This window comes from Oncorhynchus tshawytscha, linkage group LG08, assembly GCF_018296145.1.
Source record: "Oncorhynchus tshawytscha isolate Ot180627B linkage group LG08, Otsh_v2.0, whole genome shotgun sequence".
In the NCBI taxonomy this organism is placed as follows: domain Eukaryota; kingdom Metazoa; phylum Chordata; class Actinopteri; order Salmoniformes; family Salmonidae; genus Oncorhynchus; species Oncorhynchus tshawytscha.
The window spans coordinates 83,006,566-83,030,760 of NC_056436.1; the positions used below are offsets into that span (position 1 = coordinate 83,006,566).

A 24,195-nucleotide genomic window follows, 5' to 3' on the forward strand; every position below is an offset into this window, starting at 1 on the left:
TGTTGATTCAGTTTGTTGATTCAGTTTGTTGATTCAGTGGGTTGATTCAGTGTGTTGATTCAGTTTGTTGATTCAGTTTGTTGATTCAGTTTGTTGATTCAGTGTGTTGATTCAGTGTGTTGATTCAGTTTGTTGATTCTCTGCGTTTTAGAATGCTGTTGCTGCTGCTGGTCTGACCCAAATGCTGGAGAGCGATGGTCACTACACGGTGTTCGCTCCAACCAACGAAGCCTTCGAGAAGATCCCCCCTGAAATGCTCACCAGGATCCTGGGAGACCCTGTGGCTCTGAAAGGTGAAATATTTTTTTAATGACAGTTGGATATAGAACAAGGAGATAGATATTGGATATAGAACAGGGAGATAGATATTGGATATAGAACAGGGAGATAGATATTGGATATAGAACAGGGAGATAGATATTGGATATAGAACAGGGAGATAGATATTGGATATAGAACAGGGAGATAGATATTGGATATAGAACAGGGAGATAGATATTGGATATAGAACAGGGAGATAGATATTGGATATAGAACAGGGAGATAGATATTGGATATAGAACAGGGAGATAGATATTGGATATAGAACAGGAAGATAGATATTGGATATAGAACAGGGAGATAGATATTGGATATAGAACAGGGAGATAGATATTGGATATAGAACAGGGAGATAGATATTGGATATAGAACAGGGAGATAGATATTGGATATAGAACAGGGAGATAGATATTGGAGATATAGAACAGGGAGATAGATATTGGATATAGAACAGGGAGATAGATATTGGATATAGAACAGGGAGATAGATATTGGATATAGAACAGGGAGATAGATATTGGATATAGAACAGGAAGATAGATATTGGATATAGAACAGGGAGATAGATATTGGATATAGAACAGGGAGATAGATATCGGAGATGGGAACCCAATGACTTATTAACGTGAACTAAGTTCTACTTGTGTCTGTTCTCTCCATCCAGACCTGCTGAACTACCACATCCTGAAGAACATGCAGTGTGCAGAGTCCATCACATCTGGTACTCCCCTGGAGACCCTACAGGGGACTGTGCTAGAGGTGGGATGTGATGGGGCTGACATGACCCTCAACGGGAAGGCCATCATCCAGAAGAAAGACCAGCTGGGGACCAACGGGGTCATCCACTACATCAACGAGCTCCTCATCCCAGACTCAGGTAATTCAAACCAGAGCAATAGATAGCCGTCTGCATATGACTTGGAGTCAAACTATTGGACCTCTAACAAGCTCCTCATCTCAGACAGGTATTGAAATCCAGAGTCTTAAATTGAGAGTTGCGTCAACGCCAAATTTAAGCCTCTAATCCAAACCAATGAATCCTTGCCTTCTTTTATGAGATGATTAGTAGTGATGAGTCACGTCTGAAAAGGACTCTGACTGTCATAGGAGTTGAAAGTCGAGTCTAAGTGTGTCTGTCTGGAATGCTACTGCACTGAATATGAAGTGGATTCAACTCGATGGTTCATGTTGAGACAAGACCTCCACGCTACTTATGAAGAGTCTCTCTGTTCAATGAGAAATGTTCATTTATGTACTGATCTCTTTTTAAGCTAAGACTTTGTTGGAGCTGGCCCAGGGATCCGCCGTTACCACAGCGACCAAGCTGTTTGTTGATGCTGGTCTTGGCTCCCACCTTTCTGGCTCAGAGGCTCTGACCATCCTGACACCTCAGAATGAAGCTTTCAAAGGTAACATCGATCGATGGCGCTCTCTCTCTCTCTCCATCTCTCCCCATCTCATCTGTCTCTGTCCCTCTCTCTCTCTCTCTCTCCATCTCTCCCCATCTCATCTCTCTCTCTCTCTCTCTCTCTCTCTCTCTCCATCTCTCCCCATCTCATCTGTCTCTGTCCCTCTCTCTCTCTCTCTCTCCATCTCTCCCCACATCTCATCTCTCTCTCTCTCTCTCTCTCTCTCCATCTCTCCCCATCTCATCTGTCTCTGTCCCTCTCTCTCTCTCTCTCTCTCCCATCTCTCCCCATCTCATCTGTCTCTGTCCCTCTCTCTCTCTCTCTCTCTCTCTCTCTCCACCTCTCCCCATCTCATCTGTCTCTCTCTCTCTCTCTCTCTCTCTCTCTCTCTCTCTCTCTCTCTCTCTCTCCCCATCTCATCTGTCTCTGTCTCTCTCTCCCTCTCTCTCTCCATCTCTCCCCATCTCATCTGTCTCTCTCTCTCTCTCTCTCTCTCTCCACCTTTCCCCATCTCATCTGTCTCTGTCTCTCTCTCTCTCTCTCTCTCTCTCCATCTCTCCCCATCTCATCTGTCTCTGTCCCTCTCTCTCTCTCTCCACCTCTCCCCATCTCATCTGTCTCTCTCTCTCTCTCTCTCTCTCTCTCTCTCTCTCCTCTCCCCATCTCATCTGTCTCTCTCTCTCTCTCTCTCCACCTCTCCCCATCTCATCTGTCTCTCTCTCTCTCTCTCTCTCTCTCTCTCTCTCTCTCTCTCTCTCCACCTCTCCCCATCTCATCTGTCTCTGTCTCTGTCTCTCTCTCTCTCTCTCTCTCTCTCTCTCTCCCCTCTCCCCATCTCATCTCTCTCTCTCTCTCTCTCTCTCTCCACCTCTCCCCATCTCATCTGTCTCTCTCTCTCTCTCTCTCTCTCTCTCTCTCTCTCCACCTCTCCCCATCTCATCTCTCTCTCTCTCTCTCTCTCTCTCTCTCTCTCTCTCTGTATCCTTCCCTCTCCCCTCTCTCTCTGTATCCCTCCCTCCCTCTGCCCTCTCTCTGTGCTAACAAACAGCAGTGACTTGAGCCATGATTCTTGACCCATTTCATTGAATCAATCTGATAAATGTAGTATATGTTGTTAACAGAGGGTGTGACAATGACTGGTGACCTGAAGAAGCTGTTGAAGAACCACATCCTGAAGGAGCAGCTGTCTTCCGGGTCACTGTACTACGGGCAAGAGCTAGAGACTCTGGGAGGAATCAAACTCAGAGTGTTCGTCTACCGTAACGTAAGTATCCCGTAGGAGCGACAGCTGGCATTAGATGGTATAAAAGCAGAGGTGCAGATTGACCAATTGAGCTGAATTAAGAGAGTGAACACAGTTGTTCTTCTGCAAAAAGACAACTCATTACAGAGATTAGCCTCTTCCTAGGGGTTAACTCATTATGTAGATTACCCTCTTCCTAAGGGTTAACTCATTACAGGAATTAGCCTCTTCCTAAGGGTTAACTCATTATGTAGATTACCCTCTTCCTAAGGGTTAACTCATTACAGAGATTACCCTCTTCCTAAGGGTTAACTCATTATGTAGATTACCCTCTTTCTAAGGGTTAACTCATTACAGAGATTACTCTCTTCCTAAGGGTTAACTCATTACAGGAATTACCCTCTTTCTAAGGGTTAACTCATTATGTAGATTACCCTCTTCATAAGGGTTAACTCATTATGAAGATTACCCTCTTTCTAAGGGTTAACTCATTTCAGAGATTACTCTCTTCCTAAGGGTTAACTCATTACAGAGATTACCCTCTTCCTAAGGGTTAACTCATTACAGAGATTAGCCTCTTCCTAAAGGTTAACTCATTACAGAGATTACCCTCTTCCTAAGGGTTAACTCATTACAGGAATTAGCCTCTTCCTAAGGGTTAACTCATTATGTAGATTACCCTCTTCCTAAGGGTTAACTCATTACAGAGATTACCCTCTTCCTAAGGGTTAACTCATTATGTAGATTACCCTCTTCATAAGGGTTAACTCATTATGTAGATTACCCTCTTTCTAAGGGTTAACTCATTATGTAGATTACCCTCTTTCTAAGGGTTAACTCATTTCAGAGATTACCCTCTTCCTAAGGGTTAACTCATTATGTAGATTACCCTCTTCCTAAGGGTTAACTCATTATGTAGATTACCCTCTTTCTAAGGGTTAACTCATTTCAGAGATTACCCTCTTCCTAAGGGTTAACTTATTATGTAGATTACCCTCTTTCTAAGGGTTAACTCATTTCAGAGATTACCCTCTTCCTAAGGGTTAACTTATTATGTAGATTACCCTCTTTCTAAGGGTTAACTCATTATGTAGATTACCCTCTTCCTAAGGGTTAACTCATTATGTAGATTACCCTCTTCCTAAGGGTTAACTCATTACAGAGGTTACCCTCTTCCTAAAGGTTAACTCATTACAGAGATTACCCTCTTCCTAAAGGTTAACTCATTATGTAGATTACCCTCTTTCTAAGGGTTAACTCATTACAGAGATTACTCTCTTCCTAAGGGTTAACTCATTACAGAGATTACCCTCTTCCTAAGGGTTAACTCATTACAGAGATTAGCCTCTTCCTAAAGGTTAACTCATTACAGAGATTACCCTTTTCCTAAAGGTTAACTCATTACAGAGATTACCCTCTTCCTAAAGGTTAACTCATTATGTAGATTACCCTCTTTCTAAGGGTTAACTCATTACAGAGATTACTCTCTTCCTAAGGGTTAACTCATTTCAGAGATTACCCTCTTCCTAAGGGTTAACTCATTACAGAGATTAGCCTCTTCCTAAGGGTTAACTCATTATGTAGATTACCCTCTTTCTAAGGGTTAACTCATTATGTAGATTACCCTCTTCCTAAGGGTTAACTCATTACATAGATTACCCTCTTTCTAAGGGTTAACTCATTATGTAGATTACCCTCTTTCTAAGGGTTAACTCATTTCAGAAATTACCCTCTTCCTAAGGGTTAACTCATTACAGAGATTAGCCTCTTCCTAGGGGTTAACTCATTATGTAGATTACCCTCTTCCTAAGGGTTAACTCATTACAGAGATTATCCTCTTCCTAAGGGTTAACTCATTATGTAGATTACCCTCTTTCTAAGGGTTAACTCATTACAGAGATTACTCTCTTCCTAAGGGTTAACTCATTACAGAGATTACCCTCTTTCTAAGGGTTAACTCATTATGTAGATTACCCTTTTCATAAGGGTTAACTCATTATGTAGATTACCCTCTTTCTAAGGGTTAACTCATTTCAGAGATTACCCTCTTCCTAAGGGTTAACTCATTACAGGAATTACCCTCTTCCTAAGGGTTAACTCATTACAGAGATTACCCTCTTCCTAAGGGTTAACTCATTACAGGAATTACCCTCTTTCTAAGGGTTAACTCATTATGTAGATTACCCTTTTCATAAGGGTTAACTCATTATGTAGATTACCCTCTTTCTAAGGGTTAACTCATTACAGAGATTACCCTCTTCCTAAGGGTTAACTCATTACAGAGATTATCCTCTTCCTAAGGGTTAACTCATTATGTAGATTACCCTCTTTCTAAGGGTTAACTCATTACAGAGATTACTCTCTTCCTAAGGGTTAACTCATTACAGAGATTACCCTCTTCCTAAGGGTTAACTCATTATGTAGATTACCCTCTTTCTAAGGGTTAACTCATTACAGAGATTACTCTCTTCCTAAGGGTTAACTCATTACAGGAATTACCCTCTTTCTAAGGGTTAACTCATTATGTAGATTACCCTTTTCATAAGGGTTAACTCATTATGTAGATTACCCTCTTTCTAAGGGTTAACTCATTACAGAGATTACCCTCTTCCTAAGGGTTAACTCATTATGTAGATTACCCTCTTCCTAAGGGTTAACTCATTACAGAGATTACCCTCTTCCTAAGGGTTAACTCATTATGTAGATTACCCTCTTTCTAAGGGTTAACTCATTACAGAGATTACTCTCTTCCTAAGGGTTAACTCATTACAGAGATTACCCTCTTCCTAAGGGTTAACTCATTACAGAGATTAGCCTCTTCCTAAAGGTTAACTCATTACAGAGATTACCCTTTTCCTAAAGGTTAACTCATTACAGAGATTACTCTCTTCCTAAGGGTTAACTCATTTCAGAGATTACCCTCTTCCTAAGGGTTAACTCATTACAGAGATTAGCCTCTTCCTAAGGGTTAACTCATTATGTAGATTACCCTCTTTCTAAGGGTTAACTCATTATGTAGATTACCCTCTTTCTAAGGGTTAACTCATTTCAGAGATTACCCTCTTCCTAAGGGTTAACTCATTATGTAGATTACCCTCTTCCTAAGGGTTAACTCATTATGTAGATTACCCTCTTTCTAAGGGTTAACTCATTTCAGGGTTAACTTATTATGTAGATTACCCTCTTTCTAAGGGTTAACTCATTTCAGAGATTACCCTCTTCCTAAGGGTTAACTTATTATGTAGATTACCCTCTTTCTAAGGGTTAACTCATTATGTAGATTACCCTCTTCCTAAGGGTTAACTCATTATGTAGATTACCCTCTTCCTAAGGGTTAACTCATTACAGAGATTACCCTCTTTCTAAGGGTTAACTCATTATGTAGATTACCCTCTTCCTAAGGGTTAACTCATTATGTAGATTACCCTCTTCCTAAGGGTTAACTCATTACAGAGAGCCTAAATACACTATTCCTAAGTATATACAAAGCGTTATTGTGCTGTTTTCATATTTACAATTAACAGTTTATGGCTGGTCATCATTTTCTCCAAATGAGTGACAGAAGGAGGCTGCCTGATTGGTGGACTTTTACCCCCCGAAACATGTTTTCATCCAATGACACGAGAGAGAGAGAGTCCCTCTACAACATCCTCATACTGTAGAATCGTTATCCAGAATGTTGTTTCGCACCGTTTTTCACAGCTCTGCTCTGTTCTCTCCTGGGTGGCAGATGAAGGTTGTTCTGGCAGCAGCTCTCACATTTCTGCTTTACAATGGAATTTCCAGATGACCACAAGAAGCGTTTTTCCACAGAGAGAGAGAGACCACTTGCGAGCCATCATTTCATGGTGAAGGGCAGACAGGAAGGAATCCAAGTGTGTCCCTAATGGCACCCTATTCCCTATATAGTGCACTACTTTTGACCAGGTCCCAATGGCACCCTATTCCCTATATAGTGCACTACTTTTGACCAAGGCCCATATGGCTCTGGCCAAAGGTAATGTCCCCTCTTAATTTTTGGGACACTGAGCACATTTCAAGTCTGCTGAGCTCATACTTCTGTGCAGCTTCCGGCACGCTTTTACTGTGAACTCTGAGGCTGTACCTACTTTAAGTTACAGTTTTAACAGTTATTATAATGTAGGCCTACCAGAGTGACCTACCATCAAAAACAATGGAGAAAATGCATCACATAACATTTTAACATGGAATTAGCTGTTCTATCATTCAGACTACAGGAGAAGCAATGTGTGGTGTTCAATGTAGGTCTACATCCCATGAGACTTTTGAAAAAAACATGCAGGGCTTGACATTAACCTGTTTATTCACTTGTCCTTCAGACAAGGAGGTGACTGGAAATGTTATGTTGTTTGATGAAAGAAACCCCTTGACAACATACAATTCATTATTATTCTCATACCATTATTAGAGAGAAACAGACACATTATGATACCCTCTGTCTATTTGCTACTAAGCTTATTCAAACCTGTCTCAAATTACAACACTGTCCCTTTAAGACATTAGAAAAAGCTCTGGCTTTTCAAAGATGTCTAGAAATGCATATATTTTGTGCTCTTGTAGGAAACAACCACTCCACCAATGTTGACTAGAAATTAACTATAACTGGGCTGATAACTCACTAACTAGCAAAGGATATGAACAAATGTGCACAGGTGGCTACATGCAGCTTTGATCTCAAAACAAGCGCTCATGCTGTAAACACAGTCCAGTTCAATGTGAACGGCACAGATCCATATACAGTGCCGTGCGAAAGTATTCGGCCCCCTTGAACTTTGCGACCTTTTGCCACATTTCAGGCTTCAAACATAAAGATATAATACTGTATTTTTTTGTGAAGAATCAACAACAAGTGGGACACAATCAGGAAGTGGAACAACATTTATTGGATATTTCAAACTTTTTAACAAATCAAAAACTGAAAAATTGGGCGTGCAAAATTATTCAGCCCCTTTACTTTCAGTGCAGCAAACTCTCTCCAGAAGTTCAGTGAGGATCTCTGAATGATCCAATGTTGACCTAAATGACTAATGATGATAAATACAATCCACCTGTGTGTAATCAAGTCTCCGTATAAATGCACCTGCACTGTGATAGTCTCAGAGGTCCGTTAAAAGCGCAGAGAGCATCATGAAGAACAAGGAACACACCAGGCAGGTCCGAGATACTGTTGTGAAGAAGTTTAAAGCCGGATTTGGATACAAAAAGATTTCCCAAGCTTTAAACATCCCAAGGAGCACTTTGCAAGCGATAATATTGAAATGGAAGGAGTATCAGACCACTGCAAATCTACCAAGACCTGGCCGTCCCTCTAAACTTTCAGCTCATACAAGGAGAAGACTGATCAGAGATGCAGCCAAGAGGCCCATGATCACTCTGGATGAACTGCAGAGATCTACAGCTGAGGTGGGAGACTCTGTCAATAGGACAACAATCAGTCGTATATTGCACAAATCTGGCCTTTATGGAAGAGTGGCAAGAAGAAAGCTATTTCTTAAAGATATCCATAAAAAGTGTTGTTTTAAGTTTGCCACAAGCCACCTGGGAGACACACCAAACATGTGGAAGAAGGTGCTCTGGTCAGATGAAACCAAAATTGAACTTTTTGGCAACAATGCAAAACGTTATGTTTGGCGTAAAAGCAACACAGCTCATCACCCTGAACACACCATCCCCACTGTCAAACATGGTGGTGGCAGCATCATGGTTTGGGCCTGCTTGTCTTCAGCAGGGACAGGGAAGATGGTTAAAATTGATGGGAAGACGGATGGAGCCAAATACAGGACCATTCTGGAAGAAAACCTGATGGAGTCTGCAAAAGACATGAGACTGGGACAGAGATTTGTCTTCCAACAAGACAATGATCCAAAACATAAAGCAAAATCTACAATGGAATGGTTCAAAAATAAACATATCCAGGTGTTAGAATGGCCAAGTCAAAGTCCAGACCTGAATCCAATCGAGAATCTGTGGAAATAACTGAAAACTGCTGTTCACAAATGCTCTCCATCCAACCTCACTGAGCTCGAGCTGTTTTGCAAGGAGGAATGGGAAAAATGTCAGTCTCTCGATGTGCAAAACTGATAGAGACATACCCCAAGCGACTTACAGCTGTAATCGCAGCAAAAGGTGGCGCTACAAAGTATTAACTTAAGGGGGCTGAATAATTTTGCACGCCCAATTTTTCAGTTTTTGATTTGTTAAAGTTTGAAACATCCAATAAATGTCGTTCCACTTCATGATTGTGTCCCACTTGTTGTTGATTCTTCACAAAAAAAATACAGTTTTATATCTTTATGTTTGAAGCCTGAAATGTGGCAAAAGGTCGCAAAGTTCAAGGGGGCCGAATACTTTCGCAAGGCACTGTATAGCAATGGATATTTGCCTATAGGCCTACTGCAGCTCTGATTGGTTATGGTGCACCGATTACAGGCCTGAGTCGTGCCTGTCAATGCAATATAATCATATTCTAGTGTGCTCTGCCTACAATAAAATCTCTTGCACAGTCAGTTTTGCATACTAACTCTTGCATAGTTCATTTTCTTTCGATATGTTACATTGAAAGTGGCTAGTACTGCGTTCATTCGATCACAATTCCCACAGTAGAGTGAAACGTTGATAGTGTTAACTGAAGGGGACAAGTAGAAAGTTGAGTAGAGTTCCATCTTGCTGCATGCCCGTGTGCAGCTTAGAGGGAACACTCGTCCAACCCACTGCCCTATATAAATAATAGGATGCTATTTGGGATGTTGTCATGGTGACGGGTAAAACAAACAAACATCTCTCTCTCTCTCTCTCTGTCTCTCACTCTCTCTCTCTGTCTCTCTCTCTGTCTCTCACTCTCTCTCTCTGTCTCTCTCTCTGTCTCTCACTCTCTCTGTCTCTCTCTCTCTCTCTCTGTCTCTCTCTCTGTCTCTCTCTCTCTCTCTCTCTCTCTCTCTCTCAAAATAACAGAGCCTGTGCATAGAGAACTCCTGTATCGTTGCCCACGACAAGATCGGCCGTTTCGGTAACATGTTCACAGTCGACAAGGTCCTGACTCCCCCAATGGGCACCATCATGGATGTCCTGAAGGCTGATAACCGATTCAGGTGAGAGTCAATGAATCAGTGAATGATTCAATGAAAAGGATTACCAAGTTTGTCCTCAATAATATCTTGAGGCAATATAATTCAATTTCATAAGAGCAAGAACAGACATGTAAGCATATGAGCAAAAAAAGATAGTAGCTTCTGCCTACGTACCACAGCGTACGTTCTATAGCTAGATATCCTGAGAAGTCCCTCCAAGTGTCTAATGTTTTATCCAGAACTGAAAGGCACCATGTTGATTCATTTCCACCCACATTCAGAGATATGTTCTGTTTACTCTGTATCTTTTCACTACCAGTGATCTGTTCTGTTCTGCCATGATTCAACTTATACATGTTCGGTAAATTTGGCACATCAGAAACCACAACTCATCGATGCTTTTTAAACTTTCCTATTAGTCAACTGTTTAAGTTCTGTTTCTTCCTCTGAATATTTTTTAATATTTAAAAGAAAAAACTGTGTGTGTTGGGAATCAGTCAGTTGTCAAGTCTTCTTTCTTCCTCTTGAGGAGGGTCTTTCTAAGTGCGTGTTCCCTTCTGTTCCAGTCTGTTGGTCGGTGCCATCCAGACGGCTGGCTTGACAGAGCTGATGAACCAGGCCGGTCCCCATACCGTGTTCGCTCCCACCAACGATGCCTTCAGCGCCTTGCCAAAGGCTGACCTCAACAAACTCATGAGTAAGGACAGCCCTGGCTCCAGACATTCTAGTTTTTCTCAAACAAAGCCAGTCTCAAACAAGAACAAAGGGTTGAGGTCTGGAAATGTAAGACTAGGATAATTATAACAGATACCTCTCTGCCATATGTGCTCTATCACATGTATGCCATATGTAGTGTATGCCACATGTAGTGTATGCCATATGTAGTGAATGCCATATGTAGTGCATGCCATATGTAGTGAATGCCATATGTAGTGTATGCCATATGTAGTGAATACCATATGTAGTGAATGCCATATGTAGTGTATGCCATATGTAGTGAATGCCATATGTGGTGAATGCCATATGTAGTGCATGCCATATGTAGTGTATGCCATATGTAGTGTATGCCATATGTAGTGTATGCCATATGTAGTGAATGCCATATGTGGTGAATGCCATATGTAGTGCATGCCATATGTAGTGTATGCCATATGTAGTGTATGCCATATGTAGTGAATGCCATATGTGGTGAATACCATATGTAGTGCATGCCATATGTAGTGCATGCCATATGTAGTGTATGCCATATGTAGTGTATGCCATATGTAGTGAATGCCATATGTGGTGAATACCATATGTAGTGTATGCCATATGTAGTGTATGCCATATGTAGTGAATGCCATATGTGGTGAATACCATATGTAGTGTATGCCATATGTAGTGAATGCCATATGTGGTGAATACCATATGTAGTGTATGCCATATGTAGTGTATGCCATATGTGGTGAATACCATATGTAGTGTATGCCATATGTAGTGAATGCCATATGTGGTGAATACCATATGTAGTGTATGCCATATGTAGTGTATGCCATATGTAGTGAATACCATATGTAGTGTATGCCATATGTAGTGAATGCCATATGTGGTGAATGCCATATGTAGTGCATGCCATATGTAGTGTATGCCATATGTAGTGTATGCCATATGTAGTGTATGCCATATGTAGTGTATGCCATATGTAGTGAATGCCATATGTAGTGTATGCCATATGTAGTGAATGCCATATGTAGTGAATGCCATATGTAGTGTATGCCATATGTAGTGAATGCCATATGTAGTGTATGCCATATGTAGTGTATGCCATATGTGGTGAATACCATATGTAGTGTATGCCATATGTAGTGTATGCCATATGTAGTGAATGCCATATGTGGTGAATACCATATGTAGTGCATGCCATATGTAGTGAATGCCATATGTAGTGAATGCCATATGTAGTGTATGCCATATGTAGTGTATGCCATATGTAGTGTATGCCATATGTAGTGAATGCCATATGTGTGAATGCCATATGTAGTGAATACCATATGTAGTGCATGCCATATGTAGTGTATGCCATATGTAGTGTATGCCATATGTAGTGTATGCCATATGTAGTGCATGCCATATGTAGTGTATGCCATATGTAGTGTATGCCATATGTAGTGCATGCCATATGTAGTGTATGCCATATGTAGTGTATGCCATATGTAGTGCATGCCATATGTAGTGTATGCCATATGTAGTGTATGCCATATGTAGTGCATGCCATATGTAGTGTATGCCATATGTAGTGTATGCCATATGTAGTGTATGCCATATGTAGTGCATGCCATATGTAGTGAATACCATATGTAGTGCATGCCATATGTAGTGTATGCCATATGTAGTGTATGCCATATGTAGTGTATGCCATATGTAGTGTATGCCATATGTAGTGTATGCCATATGTAGTGTATTTGGGTGTCTGGCATCCTGCCTTAACCAAACTGTGAACAGGTTTCACGACTGGCTTTGCAAAACAAATCACTTTAAAATAAAAAAAATAAAAATCAGTGGCACCTAAGGACAACCTGATTTGGTCCACAGTGAGAATATGTTCGGCAGACAGACAGAACTATTGGAATGAACCTAATAACCTATCTACACCCAGGAAATGATGACACGATGGAATGCATCTTGGATGCTGCCACACGTATGAATGCCAAACAGCTGTGGTTAACTGGAGCCAGTTGTTCAGTTACAGTATGACTTACCTACAGTATACTGGAGCTACAATTACACTCGTTTTGGGTATATAAAATAATTTATAAAAACAAATAAACAGTGCTGTTTGTTAATGATTGCCCTAACCATTTCACAAGAACTGTTTAGAAGAGCAGGACACGTTTAAACAAATAACATCAGCATCATGTTGAATAACTTCATGTTCAATGACTTGGCCACAGCAATAAGAATGTAGCTGTAATGCTAAAGTATCTGCCAAGTACCTTAACTCATCAGTTCTGTGTTGTATCTTGCACAACCGATTACTTTTCACTTTTTAATCAATGTTCATTCTTCAGTGTTTTAGTTTTCCTATTTCCTCTGTTTGTAAACGTCTAGACCATAGAGATGCAACATGGTACGGTAAGTGTTCTAATATCAGCTTGTTGTCTAGGCAACCCCAAGGAGCTGGCCAGTGTGTTGAAGTACCACATGGCTAAGGAGATTCTGGTCAGTGGAGGAGTGGGCTCCCATACCAGACTGAAGCCTCTGCAGGGAGATAAGCTGGAGCTGAACATGGTACAGTAGGCCCTTATGACTGTTTGATCCTGGAACAATTTGATCCTAGAACAATTTGATCCTAGAACAATTTGACCCTAGAACACATGATCCTAGAACAATATGATCCTAGAACAAATTGATCCTATAACACATGATCCTAGAACAATATGATCCTAGAACAATATGATCCTAGAACAAATTGATCCTAGAACACATGATCCTAGAACAATTTGATCCTATAACACACGTTTGATATTGAAACTACTAACATGTACTACCATGTAATATCTGTACTATCATGTACTACCATGTAATATCAGTACTAACATGTACTACCATGTAATATCACTACTAACATGTACTACCATGTAATATCAGTACTAACATGTAATATCACTACTAACATGTACTACCATGTAATATTAGTACTAACATGTACTACCATGTAATATCAGTACTAACATGTACTACCATGTAATATCTGTACTATCATGTACTACCATGTAATATCACTACTAACATGTACTACCATGTAATATCAGTACTAACATGTACTACCATGTAATATCACTACTAACATGTACTACCATGTAATATCAGTACTAACATGTACTACCATGTAATATCACTACTAACATGTACTACCATGTAATATCTGTACTAACATGTACTACCATGTAATATCAGTACTACCATGTAATATCAGTACTACCATGTAATATCAGTACTAACATGTAATATCAGTACTACCATGTAATATCTGTACTATCATGTACTACCATGTAATACCAGTACTAACATGTACTACCATGTAATACCAGTACTAACATGTACTACCATGTAATATCAGTACTACCATGTAATATCAGTACTACCATGTAATATCAGTACTAACATGTAATATCAGTACTAACATGTACTACCATGTAATATCAGTACTACCATGTAATATCAGTACTACCATGTAATATCAGTACTACCATGTAATAGCAGTACTAACATGTAATATCAGTACTAACATGTAATATCAGTACTACCATGTAATATCAGTACTACCATGTAATATCAGTACTAACATGTAATATCAGTACTAATATGTACTACCATGTAATATCAGTACTGACATGTAATATCAGTACTACCATGTAATAGCAGTACTAACATGTACTACCATGTAATATCAGTACTACCATGTAATATCAGTACTAACATGTACTACCATGTAATATCAGTACTAACATGTACTACCATGTAATATCAGTACTAACATGTACTACCATGTAATATCAGTACTAACATGTACTACCATGTAATATCAGTACTACCATGTAATATCAGTACTAACATGTACTACCATGTAATATCAGTACTGACATGTAATATCAGTACTACCATGTAATAGCAGTACTAACATGTACTACCATGTAATATCAGTACTACCATGTAATATCAGTACTAACATGTACTACCATGTAATATCAGTACTAACATGTACTACCATGTAATATCAGTACTACCATGTAATATCAGTACTAACATGTACTACCATGTAATATCAGTACTAACATGTAATATCAGTACTACCATGTAATATCAGTACTACCATGTAATATCAGTACTAACATGTACTACCATGTAATATCAGTACTACCATGTAATATCAGTACTACCATGTAATATCAGTACTACCATGTAATATCAGTACTAACATGTACTACCATGTAATATCAGTACTACCATGTAATATCAGTACTACCATGTAATATCAGTACTACCATGTAATATCAGTACTACCATGTAATATCAGTACTACCATGTATCATACTCATGTAATATCAGTACTACATGTAATATCAGTACTAACATGTACTACCATGTAATATCAGTACTACCATGTAATATCAGTACTACCATGTAATATCAGTACTACCATGTAATATCAGTACTAACATGTAATATCAGTACTACCATGTAATATCAGTACTACCATGTAATATCAGTACTACCATGTAATATCAGTACTACCATGTAATATCAGTACTAACATGTAATATCAGTACTACCATGTAATATCAGTACTACCATGTAATATCAGTACTACCATGTAATATCAGTACTGCCATGTAATATCAGTACTACCATGTAATATCAGTACTAACATGTAATATCAGTACTAACATGTAATATCAGTACTAACATGTAATATCAGTACTAACATGTAATATCAGTACTGCCATGTAATATCAGTACTACCATGTAATATCAGTACTACCATGTAATATCAGCTACCATGTAATATCAGTACTAACATGTAATATCAGTACTAACATGTAATATCAGTACTAACATGTAATATCAGTACTACCATGTAATATCAGTACTACCATGTAATATCAGTACTAACATGTAATACCATGTAATATCAGTACTACCATGTAATATCAGTACTACCATGTAATATCAGTACTACCATGTAATATCAGTACTACCATGTAATATCAGTACTACCATGTAATATCAGTACTACCATGTAATATCAGTACTACCATGTAATATCAGTACTACCATGTAATATCAGTACTACCATGTAATATCAGTACTAACATGTACTACCATGTAATATCAGTACTACCATGTAATATCAGTACTACCATGTAATATCAGTACTACCATGTAATATCAGTACTAACATGTAATATCAGTACTACCATGTAATATCAGTACTAACATGTACTACCATGTAATATCAGTACTACCATGCAATATCAGTACTACCATGTAATATCAATACTACCATGTAATATCAGTACTACCATGTAATATCAGTACTACCATGTAATATCACTACCATGTAATATCAGTACTACCATGTAATATCAGTACTAACATGTACTATCATGTAATATCAGTACTACCATGTAATATCAGTACTACCATGTAATATCAGTACTACCATGTAATATCAGTACTACCATGTAATATCAGTACTAACATGTACTACCATGTAATATCAGTACTACCATGTAATATCAGTACTACCATGTAATATCAGTACTACCATGTAATATCAGTACTAACATGTACTACCATGTAATATCAGTACTACCATGTAATATCAGTACTACCATGTAATATCAGTACTACCATGTAATATCAGTACTACCATGTAATATCAGTACTACCATGTAATATCAGTACTACCATGTAATATCAGTACTACCATGTAATATCAGTACTACCATGTAATATCAGTACTAACATGTACAGTACTACATGTAATATCAGTACTACCATGTAATATCAGTACTACCATGTAATATCAGTACTAACATGTAATATCAGTACTAACATCAGTACTACCATGTAATATCAGTACTACCATGTAATATCAGTACTACCATGTAATATCAGTACTACCATGTAATATCAGTACTAACATGTAATATCAGTACTACCATGTAATATCAGTACTACCATGTAATATCAGTACTACCATGTAATATCAGTACTACCATGTAATATCAGTACTACCATGTAATATCAGTACTAACATGTAATATCAGTACTACCATGTAATATCAGTACTACCATGTAATATCAGTACTACCATGTAATATCAGTACTGCCATGTAATATCAGTACTACCATGTAATATCAGTACTAATGTATGTACTACCATGTAATATCAGTACTAACATGTAATATCAGTACTACCATGTAATATCAGTACTAACATGTAATATCAGTACTGCCATGTAATATCAGTACTACCATGTAATATCAGTACTAACATGTACTACCATGTAATATCAGTACTAACATGTAATATCAGTACTAACATGTAATATCAGTACTAACATGTAATATCAGTACTACCATGTAATATCAGTACTACCATGTAATATCAGTACTACCATGTAATATCAGTACTACCATGTAATATCAGTACTAACATGTAATATCAGTACTACCATGTAATATCAGTACTACCATGTAATATCAGTACTACCACTAACATCAGTACTACCATGTAATATCAGTACTACCATGTAATATCAGTACTACCATGTAATATCAGTACTACCATGTAATATCAGTACTACCATGTAATATCAGTACTAACATGTACTACCATGTAATATCAGTACTACCATGTAATATCAGTACTACCATGTAATATCAGTACTAACATGTAATATCAGTACTAACATGTACTACCATGTAATATCAGTACTACCATGTAATATCAGTACTACCATGTAATATCAGTACTAACATGTAATATCAGTACTAACATGTAATATCAGTACTACCATGTAATATCAGTACTACCATGTAATATCAGTACTACCATGTAATATCAGTACTAACATGTAATATCAGTACTACCATGTAATATCAGTACTACCATGTAATATCAGTACTGCCATGTAATATCAGTACTACCATGTAATATCAGTACTACCATGTAATATCAGTACTAACATGTACTACCATGTAATATCAGTACTAACATGTAATATCAGTACTAACATGTAATATCAGTACTAACATGTAATATCAGTACTGCCATGTAATATCAGTACTACCATGTAATATCAGTACTAACATGTACTACCATGTAATATCAGTACTAACATGTAATATCAGTACTACCATGTAATATCAGTACTACCATGTAATATCAGTACTACCATGTAATATCAGTACTAACATGTACTACCATGTAATATCAGTACTACCATGTAATATCAGTACTACCATGTAATATCAGTACTACCATGTAATATCAGTACTACCATGTAATATCAGTACTAACATGTACTACCATGTAATATCAGTACTACCATGTAATATCAGTACTACCATGTAATATCAGTACTACCATGTAATATCAGTACTAACATGTACTACCATGTAATATCAGTACTACCATGTAATATCAGTACTACCATGTAATATCAGTACTACCATGTAATATCAGTACTACCATGTAATATCAGTACTACCATGCAATATCAGTACTACCATGTAATATCAGTACTACCATGTAATATCAGTACTAACATGTACTACCATGTAATATCAGTACTACCATGTAATATCAGTACTAACATGTACTACCATGTAATATCAGTACTACCATGTAATATCAGTACTACCATGTAATATCAGTACTACCATGTAATATCAGTACTACCATGTAATATCAGTACTACCATGTAATATCAGTACTACCATGTAATATCAGTACTACCATGTAATATCAGTACTACCATGTAATATCAGTACTACCATGTAATATCAGTACTACCATGCAATATCAGTACTACCATGTAATATCAGTACTACCATGTAATATCAGTACTAACATGTACTACCATGTAATATCAGTACTACCATGTAATATCAGTACTACCATGTAATATCAGTACTACCATGTAATATCAGTACTGACATGTACTACCATGTAATATCAGTACTAACATGTACTACCATGTAATATCAGTACTACCATGTAATATCAGTACTACCATGTAATATCAGTACTACCATGTAATATCAGTACTACCATGTAATATCAGTACTACCATGTAATATCAGTACTACCATGTAATATCAGTACTAACATGTAATATCAGTACTACCATGTAATATCAGTACTACCATGTAATATCAGTACTACATGTACTACCATGTAATATCAGTACTAACATGTACTACCATGTAATATCAGTACTACCATGTAATATCAGTACTACCATGTAATATCAGTACTACCATGTAATATCAGTACTACCATGTAATATCAGTACTACCATGTAATATCAGTACTACCATGTAATATCAGTACTAACATGTAATATCAGTACTAACATGTAATATCAGTACTAACATGTAATATCAGTACTAACATGTAATATCAGTACTAACATGTAATATCAGTACTACCATGTAATATCAGTACTACCATGTAATATCAGTACTACCATGTAATATCAGTACTAACATGTAATATCAGTACTAACATGTAATATCAGTACTACCATGTAATATCAGTACTACCATGTAATATCAGTACTACCATGTAATATCAGTACTACCATGTAATATCAGTACTACCATGTAATATCAGTACTACCATGTAATATCAGTACTAACATGTAATATCAGTACTGACATGTACATGTTTTTCTTTTAATTGATGATTTTGTTTTCAGTGGAGAAAAGAGGTACTTATTTTGTTGTGTACTTCTATTGCTTACATCATCTGTGTACAATGTATCGATTTACATTCTTTCAACATGACTTGATTGTCTTGAACCCCTGTTATGAAAATATGAAGTTTCATCTTATATATACCCTGTATCTTTTTCTTCTTCAGAGGAACCAGACCGTGTACATCAACAAGGTCCCAGTGGTTGAAGCCGACTTGATGGCCACCAATGGAGTTGTCCACGCTGTGGGAGCCATCATAAAGCCACTGCGTAAGAGCAGACGCTTCACTGTCCATGAAGACCGAATAAACCATCTCACATTACTGTATATAACGTACTGTATTATCCTACAATTGTCATTCCAACTCTGTCTTGTTCTCTCTCTCTCTATCTCCTCCAGCTCCTAAGGTTGACAGGGAACAGGCTGATGCCCCCGTCTCTTCAATGAGAGTAAGACATTTATAGACGGTTAACTTATCACGTCTCTTGTGACTGTCTTATTAGATGATCGTTTTTGTAAATCCGCAGCTATGTGAATGTTCATTATCTTAAAAATATGTGGTTTTGTATTTGTAAATGTACTGTATATCTAAATATTGTTGTATTCCTTTCTTCACAGACGGACTCAAGAATCGGAGTAAAAAATGGTAACTACTCTCTGATCTATATCTCTCAGTGTCTTTTGTTGAACTGGTGTTAAATGTTGTTATGATCTTTGTTTTGTTTCAGATGATCTCTTCCAGAAGGTCAGGAAAAGTCTCTCCAGCAGGACGATGAGTCGCGTCCAGTAAAACAAATTTTAGAGGAGAGAAAAAAACATAATTGCCTACAGTACATCAACACAAAATCAGGGGATTGTTACTTTTGTTTATGGAAAATATTCTTATTTGGAACTCTAAAAGGGAGTCTTATCGATCTAATTTAGTCAAAGATGATCAATAATAAACCAGCATTAGATGAACACAGAGATGGGATATCTCTTAGTGGAATGTGTTATATAATTGCTTTCATAGACCAAAAACCGAAGATTAGAATTGAAATAGAATTAACTTTGTCTGTTTTCTTTCATGTAAAAATGGTCAACCCAAACAAAAAAACCAGCAACTAGCTTTGACTACATATACTGTAGTTTCATCAGTGTTTTGGATGTTCACACGTGACTTCTGTTTTTAAATGTAAACGCAGAGCAGATTTTTTTTGTTGAGAAATGTATACTGTATTTTGTTTTAATATGATAGATGTAGCATGTTTTGCATGTTTAAGCTGGAACGGAAAAGCTATTCGTGCACACGCAAATTAAGGTTGAAGTCATGGCCTCTTGAGTTCTGATTCTCTTTCACTTTTTTTTTTTTGTCATTAAACCTGAATGAAAACAATAATGCACCCACAGTCAAGTCACATGCTTTCCATGTGTAACATACTGTAGCAATATATTTTTGTGTGGAAACCAAAGAGCAATGGTCGCACATTTCAAAAATAAAGTGTTCATTTTGTAGCCCCGGAATTTGTTTGGATTTCTTAAAACTTCTATCCATGACAACACGTCAGTGTTTCAAGATATCGGCACAGCAATTGTGTATATTATATAATATTTTCTGTGTTCCAAATGGCATCCTATTCCCTTTATAGTGTACTACAAGGGCTCTGGTCAAAGGCAGTGTACTGTATAGGGAATAGGGTGCCGTTTGTGTGTTCCAAATGGCATCCTATTCCCTTTATAGTGTACTACAAGGGCTCTGGTCAAAGGCAGTGTACTGTATAGGGAATAGGGTACCGTTTGGGACGTAGCCTATCCAATATCTGAGAACAATGTCTTCCTTCGGTTTGAATTAAACTAACTCCTGCTGAAAACCGCCCTCACAGATCCTTCAGTAGAACAAAGTCAACACCTCAGTGTACAGGAACTGAAAAGGACATTTTTTTTCTCATCCATGTGATTGTGATATCAATAATACTTGAATCCAAGACCAATACTTTCAATTCACCACTCACTAACATTGACTTCAATGTTAAGTTATAACATCTTTTTGAAGTTTATGTATTTTCTCTGGAGGGAGAAAGGGAATAATTTTTATCTGTCAAGAAATTAGAACATAGGAACCCTTACTGTGAGTTCCGGTTTCTTGGTTGAGACTCAGGAGAGGGGCCGTGTATGAGAATGTTGTAAGGTAGAGCGAGAGAGAGAGATATATGTGTACAATAGCCAGCTCCCAGTTGGCAGGCCTCCCGGCAAATGATCCGGAACAATGAATGAAACATTCCAAAGTGTTTTACACTCTGGAGCAGACACTACCAAGCTGTTGGAGCTACAGGGGGCAGAGAGACCACTGGCTAGGAGTCCTGGTCAGGAACTGAAGGCCACTGACTGGTCTGCATGCCAAGAAACAATTTAACAAGTCTAAATATTGTGAGACAAATTATGGAGGTCACGGCACTTATTTGAGTTCTGGAATTCCCACCGGATTCTGGAACTCTTTCTAATGTCAGAGTTCTGATTTGATAAGAGACTTGTTGCTCAAGGTAACAGATGGAGCAAAGAATGTCAGGAAGACTTGTTGTTGTTACATCCTTACTATTACATCAGTAACCAAACATGTAGAGACTTAATGTTGTTGCTGGATGTCATGTAGTTTATTACATGCTACTAGTAGCCTACAGTATATTGTTTCAGCAAGACATGGTAGATTGGCACACCATTCTAAATGCAAAAGTCATGCAAGTTCAGAGGGTTTTCTATGTCAATGTGCCCATTGTTTAAGTTCAATCCCTGTTTCAGTCCTTCTTTACCTAAACTGTGCCCTCCTGGACCATGAGGAAGTCAGCCTAGCGCCCGTTATTCCCCTGTAATATGGAACACATGTGGTACTATTACAAACACATTGGCTTTAGTACTGCTTTCACCTCATGTATTCCTCTACTGGTCCTGTTCCCGTGGCTTTGACACTTCTTCGAGACACCTAGCCATAACATTATCAAGCCTGAAGACAGCTGTTACTCTTACTAGGGGAGGAAAGACAGGTAGCTTACTAAGCCTAAGAGCTTTGTTCTTCCTATATTAAAGTTGTAATTCCAACAGTGATTACTCATCTTTGACAGAGCAGGATGTTTCACCGACATCAGCGAAGAGGGTGTCTTGACCTAACATTCACCAGTTGTACCTACATATCTCTCTATACACTGGTCCAAGATCAGTTTGTGCTCTATTTCCAACTCCTAAAGGTCATTTTGATGACCATTTTGATGATCATAAAAGTTGGCAAGAGAGCACAAACAGATCCTTGTTATAATAAGATCCTGTCATTCTCTCTGTATTGATAGAGGCAGATGTTTCTCACCGGAACAGAAGGCCTTCAGCCCCTGTACAATGGTTGACCTGTGGTCCATCTGTTACCCCCCTGATACACCCCATGACCAGGCTTGACCTACAGTGGCCCACTTATGTCAAGAGGAGAACACCCAAGATGAGGCCGGGAATATGGGGAACAGATCGAATGGGTATTGTATCTCCTGCGTTACATGTGAGAGCTGTCAATAAAGATCTACAAACCAATTCATTTCCTTTCATCAAAGGGAGAGTATCTGTCTATGGGTGATTTGTAGAGTATGGAGCTTATAGGCTAAAAGCAGAGCCTATAGGCTAAGTAAATAGATGAGGACTTAAGAGTAAACTGTAGGCCTATTTTAAACCTTGAATGAAAGAATCGAACTTAAAGGAGTGATAAAGGAGATGAGTGAAAACAACAAGGCAAAATAGGTTTTCTGTTCATCAGGTCTTGAAATACAGTATCACCATGTCCCTTCCATCTGTTATTGACATTGCTGTGTACTTTTTCTGATCCAGGAACGCCTTCCCTCGCAGTTCTGTTTCCGCCTGTTGAAATTCTAGACCCGTTGTAGGGGGTTGGTTTCCTCCGTCTCCCCAAGAGCATTACCCGGACTGCTTTTCATTCTGAGGAGACAGTGGATACATGGTTCTCCCATAGGTTACTGCTGTAACATTGTTCTTGTCTTATGTCTCTCTTTATTTTATTTGATTTAACCTTTATTTAACTAGGCAAGTCAGTTTAGAACATTTTATTTGATTTACAATGACGGACTACACCGGCCAAACCCGGACGAGGCTGGGCCAATTGTGCACCGCCTTATGAGACTCCCAATCATGATCGGTTGTGATACAGCCTGGAGTGTGGTGTTGTCTCTCAAATCAAATCTAACTTTATTTGTCACATGCAACGAATACAACAAGTGTAGACTTTACAGTGAAATGCTTTACTTACAAGCTCTTAACTAACAGTGCAGTTCAAGAAGAGTTAAGAAAATATTTACCAAATGATCGAAAGTCAAAAATAATAAAAAAGTAACACAATCACATAACAATTACGAGGCTATATACAGGACACACATCTTTTGTCCTGATGTGTGTTTTGTCCTTGGGGGGCTGGGAATAAAAATAAAATATATATATATAATTGTTTTTGGATTCCCAGCCCCCCTCCACGCAGGAGGCCTTTTGCCTTTTGGTAGGCCTTCATTGTAAATAATCATTTGTTCTTAACTGACTTGCCTAGTTAAATAGGTTAAATAAAGGTTAAATACAAAATAATTAAGTGTCCATTATCTGATTAAAACATAAATTCATCTATATACTTAGTTTTTATAACTTCAAT

At 38.1% G+C, this 24,195-nt stretch overlaps 1 protein-coding gene across 2 annotated transcripts in view; it reads left to right on the forward strand.

The window, feature by feature from the left end:
* Positions 1 to 21,023, forward strand: part of LOC112255861 (transforming growth factor-beta-induced protein ig-h3) — a 35,138-nt gene extending 14,115 nt beyond the window's left edge. Inside the window, exons 7-18 of one of the 2 annotated variants that reach the window (XM_042326086.1) lie at positions 152 to 293; positions 986 to 1,198; positions 1,593 to 1,730; positions 2,852 to 2,994; positions 9,946 to 10,082; positions 10,628 to 10,758; positions 13,204 to 13,328; positions 19,532 to 19,543; positions 19,696 to 19,798; positions 19,929 to 19,978; positions 20,148 to 20,175; positions 20,258 to 21,023. In XM_042326086.1, the coding sequence (XP_042182020.1) occupies positions 152 to 293; positions 986 to 1,198; positions 1,593 to 1,730; positions 2,852 to 2,994; positions 9,946 to 10,082; positions 10,628 to 10,758; positions 13,204 to 13,328; positions 19,532 to 19,543; positions 19,696 to 19,798; positions 19,929 to 19,978; positions 20,148 to 20,175; positions 20,258 to 20,319 (1,284 nt within the window). In that variant the 3' untranslated portion in view covers positions 20,320 to 21,023. The remainder of the gene's footprint in view (positions 1 to 151; positions 294 to 985; positions 1,199 to 1,592; positions 1,731 to 2,851; positions 2,995 to 9,945; positions 10,083 to 10,627; positions 10,759 to 13,203; positions 13,329 to 19,531; positions 19,544 to 19,695; positions 19,799 to 19,928; positions 19,979 to 20,147; positions 20,176 to 20,257) is intronic. The other variant, XM_042326087.1, reaches the window with a different exon arrangement.
* Positions 21,024 to 24,195: the final 3,172 nt, after the last annotated feature.